Below are 10,072 nucleotides of genomic sequence, written 5' to 3' on the forward strand. Positions count from 1 at the left end.
AGACAACTGTATATACAAGAAATAGTTTGGTAGAATCTTCGTCGAGACTTTCAAGTGTTTTACTATGCTCAAATTATCGGGAATATAGACGAAAAAACACCGAAAGTGTTAAACTGTTTGTCCAGAGAGTTTTCATCGCGTATTTACAGGAAATAGACAAAAGCGAACCGCAAAAATTTTTTAATCAGACTGCAGTCAGCGCTATCCTCCTCAGATTTGCTTCGGTATATATCCAATTGACCTTGGTCTGAATATTCTTTTATATCATGCTCAACTTAATCCAAAAATTGTTAAATATTTTTCACAGGAGAATGTTCTTATATCACTTCAGTAGAAATAAATTTCCTTGTACATTAACCCTCTGTATAATATCCCTGAACATATTTCTATGCATCTCTCCTCTGCATGTATAAACTTGTATAAACCCGTAAAAAAGCCTCACGATTTTGTATAAGCCTTGGACATGAATTTTATTTAAATTGTTTTGAATTTTAAATTGTGCAACTCTGGTATTCTTATTATCAAGAGCACTATTTCACAGCACAACTTAAATGAACTCCACGAGAAAAGAGTGTACAGCTTACAGAGTTCACAATTCAGTTTTACATTGAATTATATATTCCTTGTCTTCAAGTTTGTATAATACTAGCCTAAATCATCAACTTTTTCTGGGCACAAATTTGTATAAGTGTTTAGATAAGCTTCCTTTTCATTAAAAATGAAAGTCAGGGGAGTTTATACGGTTGAAAAATCAGGTTCAGCCAACAATCTTAAAATATTTCAAATATTTCAATTGCGTAAACAAACCATAACTCTCCCTTTTCCATCGTAACAGACCGTGCGCAGTGAAATTTTTATTAATTGATTTTTTACACTTTTCAACTTATTTGTAAAATTTTTCAGTCTCCATGCCATTGAACTAAAATACATGGAACGCTACATCAAGCATATAATTGAACCATATTTTACGTTACATACGCGAGATTTTACCCAAGACACGCGCGTTTAGTGTTTCGAGTTCCTCTCACGGAGTAAAAATTGATTGACTACACACTCGTGTCTGGGGTAAAGTCTTGCGTGTCTGGGGTAAAATCACGGCTTTAAAAAATTATTAGGGTTTTGTGTTACAGTTAGCGTTCCATGTATTTTAGTTCAATGCTCCATGCTGAATGCCTTAAATTGTTTCATACGCCATTATTTTTTAAATGACCCTCAACAGCAATTGGTTTATTTAATTCTTTAAAAAGGTTGAATTTCAAGATGGCTTTTTTTTGGAGTGTTTTTTCCTATATTGATAGAATTCAGTATGCTAAATTATTTTTCATAAAGTCATATTATTTATATATATATATTTTGTAGAGTGTGGTATTTTCAATCAATTTTATCATGGATCATTGTCCTTTTTCAGATATGAATGGATTTTTCATCAAACATGTTCAGTCAGGAAAGTGTGTTTATGATCTTTCAGTAGACCATCCAGAAGTCTCTCTCTTGGGGCTTAAATGGAATTGTTTTGACTGGACAACTACTTTTAAATTTTTACAATCTGGCTCAATCAATAGGCCGAATATAACAAGGTGTCTTGTGAGAGAAAGACGCGGAATTCGTGTGGGGTTATCTCATGTAAATTTTAGTGAAGACTGCAGCGCCATCAATGCCATAACCCAAACATTTTGGGGAGGTCTATTTTTTTCACGCTATAATAAATGTGTAGTAGCTTCAGAAGGACCTCCCTTCTTGGAACTTGACAGTTGTAAAAATGAAGAAGATCAGCGATTCAATTTTGGCAAGTGAGAATATTCATCCAGTTAGCGTATATATACTTAAACTCTAATTAAAGGCCACTGCAAGGCCGCAGATATAGGAATGGCGCCAGTGAAGTCACTGCCATCACACACTTCATTTTTATCAAATCAATTTTTATTTTATAGGAATTTAAAGATAAGCTTGTATAAATTTGTACTTACTTATTTTTTGTGTGTCTTCAATAGGCTCAGTAACATGTGCTGGAAAAAATATAACAAACGTCAGTTGTTCTAATAATCAATATATGGTGATAAAAGTGGCAGAATATCGTCGATTGAGAAACGGAAGAATTTGTGGTTCAAGTTTTGATTACAGTTGTAGTGTCGATGTAACATGTGACCTTAAATATTACTGTGATGGTGAAAGGGAATGTAATATAATTGTTGATGATAATCATTTTCCTTCAAATATTTGTCCTGGTTTGGAGCAATATCTTTACTTTGAATATCAATGCAACGACACAAGTATGCCATACAGAAAAATTTGCAATCGTAAGTAATATATAGATTATATTTTGCTGATGATTAAAGTGCTTCGGCACAAGTTTTGACCTTAATGCGCAATGGTATGGTGTTTGTTTTTATACTATGTACGTTATCAATCTAGAAAAATTGAAAGAAATTTGAATTTTCGTCGGGTGTCTTCACCAGGCGTGGTTTGTTTATGCAGTTTTACACGTATGGTTTAATTTTGTGTCTTTATATAATGTGACATTTAAACTTGCGTTCTCAATATTTTGCTTAAGTTTAAAGGTTTGGACAATTTTGTGTTTTTAGTTTGTTAATGCAAATATTGTTCATAGAAACATCACTTATTCCAGTCAATTTGATTTATTAAATCTATATTTTTTTTAAGTCGTTGATCAACAATTTGTTGTGATTCGTATTTACAACACAAAAGGAAAGTTCTCAGTTCAACTTTTTTGCCTGTAGTTCATTCTGGATATAAAAATTATAATAAAAACAGTGCTTACCAAGTTTAAGTGCAACTCTATAAAATACTGTGTCCATCAGAATGTGGAAAACATTTCTGGTTAAGTGCTTTCAGACAACACTTTTTTTTAAGTTATTGTCTCCTTCTGTGTTCTTTTGATATTCAAACTCCGTGTATATATTTTATTAATGGACGGGATTTGTCGTATTTATGTTCATAAAACCACTTCTTAAAAACACAGATTTCACATTAAGATATGCGCCATGATAATAATTAAAGGGAAAAATAATTTTGATTTGTGTAGTTATGTATGTACGCCTGTCTAAGTCGAATCTTCCCAGTGAAGGTGTCGTGAATGTTATTACCAAGTTTAGAAACTTCACCATTTTCAACAACAATCTTTTGCAAAAAAATAAAGACGATTATCTGTAAAAAACTTGGTTATCCTACCGCAGCATCTGTGGAAGGCTCATTGTCACTATCATCTTTGATTTATCAATCGTTTTTACCTGGAAATGTCAAATGTGATGCTCGAGTGAACGATTTATCGCAATGTGCTATCACTCAAAATAATAATTGTTCTCAATATTCGTACGTTACATGTAAGCATTCTCATTCATATTTGTGAATGTATTAACATACTGTAGGACAAATTTGTATGACGTTAGAAAAAGTTTTGAGTGAAGAATTAAGAAATAAATGTGTTACTTTTGTGTTCTCAACTTACATCTGTCTTTTGTTAAGCATCATGACTTACCTCTATCATCAAGACTTACATCTGTAATCGTGATGTCACTGAATTTTACTCTGACTTGGAGAATTTCACAATTATTCTTTTACAAAAGAACTATAAGTATCAAAAGAACTATAGAATCACAAAATATAAACGATTGCTACTTTTGGATAAAGTAAAACAGGATTGCTGCGAATACAGAGGATTAAATTAATTTTACTCTTGCTAGTTCATTTCGTGCTTCAAAAAATGTCCAATTGTCATTGCTCTGCACGATGATTGACGTTCACTCTTTAATGGAATTTAAATCGCTACGGTATTGTTGTTATGAAATAAGATAATTACGGTTTCTTATTACAGCTAGCTTCATTCCAACTGCAATTTAACCTTATTTATTAAAAGCATGCAAAATCAGTCGCATTCCTCCAATACTTGTGCTTTTTCTCTTTTTCTTTCTTTAGAATACAATTTTTAATTTTTGCCATATTTTGTGAATGGAGAACAATATGGGATTGCAACATTGCTCTCTATCAAATCAAACCAGTTCTAATGTTTTAATGCATTTCAACAAAATCCTTTTCTATTTAAGGTCATCTTTGTGAGAATCCTCTATTAAAGGTAAGCTTGTATAAATTTGTACTTACTTATTTTTTGTGTGTCTTCAATAGATTCAGTAACATGTGCTGGAAAAACTATATCGGACGTTAGTTGTTCTAATAATCAATATATGGAGATAAAAGTTGCAAAATATCGTCGATTGAGAAACGGAAGCATTTGTGGTTCAAGTTCTGATTACAGTTGTAGTGTCGATGTAACATGTGACCTTAAAAATAACTGTGATGGTGAAAGGGAATGTAATATAATTGTTGATTATATTCATTTTCCTTCAAATATTTGTCCTGGTTTGGAGCAATATCTTTACTTTGAATATCAATGTAACGACACAAGTATGCCATACAGAAAAATTTGCAATCGTAAGTAATATATAGATTATATTTTGCTGATGATTAAAGTGCTTCGGCACAAGTTTTGACCTTAATGCGCAATGGTATGGTGTTTATTTTTATACTATGTACGTTATCAATTTAGAAAAATTGAAAGAAATTTGAATTTTCATCGGGTGTCTTCACCAGGCGTGGTTTGTTTATGCAGTTTTACACGTATGGTTTAATTTTGTGTCTTTATATAATGTGACATTTAAACTTGCGTTCTCAATATTTTGCTTAAGTTTAAAGGTTTGGACAATTTCGTGTTTTTAGTTTGTTAATGCAAATATTGTTCATAGAAACATCACTTATTCCAGTCAATTTGATTTATTAAATCTATATTTTTTTTAAGTCGTTGATCAACAATTTGTTGTGATTCGTATTTACAACACAAAAGGAAAGTTCTCAGTTCAACTTATTTGCCTGTAGTTCATTGTGGATATAAAAATTATAATAAAAACAGTGCTTACCAACTTTAAGTGTAACTCTATAAAATACTGTTTCCATCAGAATGTGGAAAACATTTCTGGTTAAGTGCTTTCGGACTACAATTTTTTTTAAGTTATTGTCTCCTTCTGTGTTCTTTTGATATTCAAACTCCGTGTATATATTTTATTCATGGACGGGATTTGTCATATTTATGTTCATAAAACCACTTCTTAAAAACACAGATTTCACATTAAGATATGCGCCATGATAATAATTAAAGGGAAAAATAATTTTGATTTGTGTAGTTATGTATGTACGCTTGTCTAAGTCGAATCTTCCCAGTGAAGGTGTCGTGAATGCTATTACCAAGTTTAGAAACTTCATCATTTTCAACAACAATCTTTTGCAAAAAAATAAAGACGATTATCTGTAAACAACTTAGTTATCTTACCGCAGCATCTGTGGAAGGCTCATTGTCACTATCATCTTTGTTGCATCAATCGTTTATACCTGGAAATGTCAAATGTGATGCTCGAGTGAACGATTTATCTCAATGTGCTATCACTCAAAATAAGGATTGCTCTCAATATTCGTACGTTACATGTAAGCATTCTCATTCATATTTGTGAATGTATTAACTTATTGCAGGACACATTTGTATGACGTTAGAAAAAGTTTTGAGTGAAGAATTTAAGGAATAAATGTGTTACTTTTGTGTTCTCAACTTACATCTGTCTTTTGCTAAGCATCATCACTTGCCTCTATCATCAAGACTTACATCTGACATCGTAGTGTCACTGTATTTTACGCTGACTTGGAGAATTTCACAATTCTTCTTTTACATAACAAAAGAAATATAGCATCACAAAATATAAACGATTGCTACTCTTAAATAATAAATAATTAAAACAGGATTGCTGCGAATACAGAGGATTAAATTATTTTTACTCTTCTTAGTTCATTTCGTGCTTTAAAAATGTCCAATTGTCATTGCTCTGCACGATGATTGACGTTCACTCTTTAATGAAATTTAAATCGCTACGGTATTGTTGTTATTAAATAAGATAATTACGGTTTCTTATTACAGCTGGCTTGATTCCAACAGCAATTTAACCTTATTTAATAAAAGCATGCAAAATCAGTTGCATTCCTCCAATACTTGTGCTTTTTCTCTTTTTCTTTCTTTAGAATACAATTTTTAATTTTTGCCATATTTTGTGAATAGAGAACAATATGGGATTGCATCATTGCTCTCTATCAAATCAAACCAGTTCTAATGTTTTATTGCATTTCAACAAAATCCTTTTCTATTTAAGGTCATCTTTGTGAGAATCCTCTATTAATAAACGCAGAAAAATTCCCAGATTCTTGGCTTACTGCCTTCCCAGCGAATCGTAGTGCTGCTAAAGCAAGAATATAAAGTGGCAGTTCATGGTGTGCTCCTGCTGCAGATGGCATTAATTATCTTCAACTGAATTTCCCGAGTCTTTATACAGTTAACGCTATCGCAATCTTTGGAGACAGTTCAAGCTATAGCTTTATAACTGAATGTCACTTCCTTACGACCATTGATGGTTTAAACTGGAAGTCTGAGAAATCCCAGAAGGTAACGGTAGAATTTCTCTCGAATTTTCATATTGTAAATTTAATGAGGGAATGAACTCATAAATCAATTTAATTTTAAATTTCCGTTTTGTATCGATGTTTGTATAGAAGTTGTTTGTCTTTGTTATAGCAGTCCTGCAAAGGACTCTTGAATTTCATTGTCAAGCTTAAATTTCAGCTATGTGGATTTGAAGAGATGTTCATACAATTGATAAGCTACTATCCTCTGGACCGCGCTAACTAAGCCGGCTTTTCTCGAACTTTGCTCTACCAAAAAATGCAAATCTTTTTTTGTTTTATTCTAGATTTATCAAAGAATCAAAAATGGTTCCACTTATGTCGCTATAGAAAAGTTCTCTGGTGGCATTAAATCCAAGGGTTTACGAATCATTCCAGTGAAGTTTGTTGGTAAACCGTGTTTACAAATTGAAGTTTGTGGTGGAGGTAAGAAGTGAAAATATGCAAGGTTTAGTTTCCTCTCTAAAGACTTAATTACTCAATATATAAGCTTGTTTCCTCTGAGAAATAATTATATGCGTCTCAATCGACAAGTCTGAAGAAATATTTTGCATGAAGGCTATAGTGTTACAAACTTTTTTGTTAAAATAGCTTTATTTAAACAAGACTTTTTCAACAGTTATTTAAGCACGTGTTAGTGTAAATAATATAAAAACTACATCGCATTAAATTTGTATAGTTTAACATTTATTACTTTTATCATACAGACTTGCTCCCAGACAAACCAACACATCTTACTGCAACTAAAGTCTCATCAAGATACCTTAAGATATCCTGGAAAGATCCCAAAAACACTGGTGTTAAACTTGGAACAAATCTCCCGAATTGTCTGACTAAAGTTCGATTAATAGTACTGAAGGATACTGTTGTTATATTTAAGACAATTTTGAAGGCGACTCTACTCAAACCTTACAAATTAGAGAATCTTGTCCCTTACACAACGTATGTGGTAAATGTAACCGCTGGCAACTCTGAAGGCTTTGGTAGATCAACTACAGCTAGTTTTACCACTGCTGAAGGTGGTGAGTTCATATCAGTTTTTGTGTATTCATTACGGTTGTGATTGCATCTAAGATGTTAAAAGAGGAAGCGACCTGTGTCGTGGACAAATCTTAAAAGCTTGGATATACTGTGTTTTAATTTAGTTAGCAATGACAATGTACAGTGGTTAGGATTTCTTTTTAAGTGTTTCTATAATTACTGTTTTATATAAAACTTTTAAATACTTTTTTTCTATTTTTGTTTTGTTCCCGAAGGTCCACATTTAAATGTTCAAATTGTCGTCTTAAGCAGTTCATCGTTGTCAGTTACGTGGGAGCCACCAGACAAGAGCAAAACAAATGGAAAGATAGTCAGTTACACAGTTTGTATTACACATTTGGAGAATGAAACCTGTTCAATGAAGTATATGATCGAGGAACAGCGTTTGGACATAAATAATATGAAACCAGAGACAAAATATTATGTTCGTGTTTTAGCGTCTACAATAGTGGGATCTGGAATTTACAGCAATGGTATATGGGTATTTACAAATGGATGTAAGTTGTCTATAGTTTATGTACAGGTTTCATTAAGAGGATAAATTTATTCAAGTTTAAATTTTAGTGGCGCCTGAACTGCCTACCAAGCAGATTGGAAATGCGTTGACTTATTTGTTACGGAATCCAAATTTGGAATATCAGTAAGTGTGTATTTTACTAGAGCAAATTATTGTTAGAAAAACTTAAAGAACTTAAAAGTAATTTTTGAGTTTTTTGGATTTATGGCTAAGTATAGGACAGTTGGTTTCGTTTGGGATCAAGATAGTCTAAATATCTTTCTGGGAAAAGGTTTGATGACTCGTCGCTTTTCTCTGGCAGTGCTAACACATGCATAACATGTATTTTAACGATTAACAAAAGCAGAGGTTCTGTATGTATTTTAAAAAATAATTTGCCTTATATTTGCAGATATTTCTATGTAGTCACGATGAAAAATGTCACAGAAGAGAGTCGACGGCCTTCCAACTTTAAAAACACAGACTTAGTGACTTATTCTAAGGCCATATCTTCTACACAACCAATGCCGTATATTGCTGCTGTAGTCTCTCGCAGAGACTTTAAGCCTGATTTTACACTTGGTCATGGTGAAAACACAGCACGGCGTTCCAATGGTGAAAATTATTATAATGGCCCGCTAAAGCCTGGTACTAGCTACAAAATATTTCAGCGCATTTTCATTAATGATCAGGTGCGACCTTTTATTTACGTTTTAACTTCATTGATTGCTGCAATTTTTATTCAAATATAAATGTTCACTTCGTTTCAGGGTGATTATTATTCCACTGACTGGAGTCCAGTGGCAACAACTGCCCAAAAGCACAAGTCTTCAGGTTTGTGTTTGCTTTCAATAGCATAAGGGAAGTTTATCGATGTCTAAAGTGCAATGATTCAAGATCTTTGCAAATTTCAGTATAGTGAAATGCCTGAAAATTTTTAACGATGAATATAGATTTTGTTTAATAATACAGCCGATTTAATTCCAACAAAAAACTGTCTTATTGATTTTTTGTACCTCTTGTCTAATTTCATTTCGTTCCAAACCTAATTTATACAAAATAAATCATGAATAGTTAACAGGGATGAATACATGGGGTGTGAGAGCGGTTACAGCCTCAGCTTTACAAAAATGATCGCTTAAAGACAACATTTGTTGGTAATGTTATGATTTGTCATTCATTTTTATCTTGTAGACGGTGGAAACATTGGAGCTATTGCTGGTGCAGTTGTAGCTGCTGTTCTGGTCATTATTCTTGCCATAATGTTCATTCTTTTTGTTAGGATTAATTCAAACTCTGCTACCATGCAGTGAACTGCGTATTGTAGTCATTTGACGGCTACTAAAAGTTCTCAAAAATGGGGGAAGTTGAATTTTTTTCGCGAAAGTATTAGACGTTTCCTGAAATTTAACGTACTATAAAAGAATATAATTAAGCATAAAATTTTATTTCCTTTTTAACTATAAGAGTGAACGAGAGTGAATGATTCTAAACAGTATTTGAAAACAATTTGGAACATAACATCAAATTTTTAGACTAAGGATGTAGTCAATATTTGAAATAGGATAACGGCTGTAATACTTTTTATCTAAATACATTAAATAAGAAATAAAGTTAAATTACAAATAAACTGTGGCGAAGCAAGCTCAGTAATTTTTTTTCTTGGGGGGAGGGACTTTTCATACATTCATGTATTTTGGAGTCAGTGAAGTATGTATGAATATTTGCGCACTGTCATCTCGTTAATTTACCTGACGTAAGAAAAAGGAAGTTTTAGTGGATGGAGTTTACTTTGTTACCAACTTTGTCAGTGTTAAAAAAATGGTACTTTAAAGCATGTTCTTGTTCTTTCTTGCTTTCTCTTCTTATCGTCATGATGATATTCATAGAAAATATCCAAAGTTATCGAGTTATTCGAATTTCCTGATTATTTGATTGCGAGAGTGCTAGGATCGTTGTACTTCGGCTGTAGATTAGTGATTAACGAAGAAGATGAAATAGGTTGGAAGCAACGACTTGAGATTT

At 32.5% G+C, this 10,072-nt stretch overlaps 1 protein-coding gene across 1 annotated transcript in view; it reads left to right on the forward strand.

The window, feature by feature from the left end:
* The window catches only part of LOC124450288, a 76,608-nt gene extending 66,931 nt beyond the window's left edge, over positions 1-9,677 (forward strand). Inside the window, exons 9-10 of the mRNA XM_047000920.1 lie at positions 8,818-8,881; positions 9,242-9,677. Of these exons, the coding sequence (XP_046856876.1) occupies positions 8,818-8,881; positions 9,242-9,360 (183 nt within the window). The 3' untranslated portion in view covers positions 9,361-9,677. The remainder of the gene's footprint in view (positions 1-8,817; positions 8,882-9,241) is intronic.
* The last annotated feature ends 395 nt before the right edge of the window (positions 9,678-10,072 follow it).

Source organism: Xenia sp. Carnegie-2017, unplaced genomic scaffold (genome assembly GCF_021976095.1).
Source record: "Xenia sp. Carnegie-2017 unplaced genomic scaffold, XeniaSp_v1 HiC_scaffold_24, whole genome shotgun sequence".
NCBI classification, from domain to species: Eukaryota; Metazoa; Cnidaria; class Anthozoa; order Malacalcyonacea; family Xeniidae; genus Xenia; species Xenia sp. Carnegie-2017.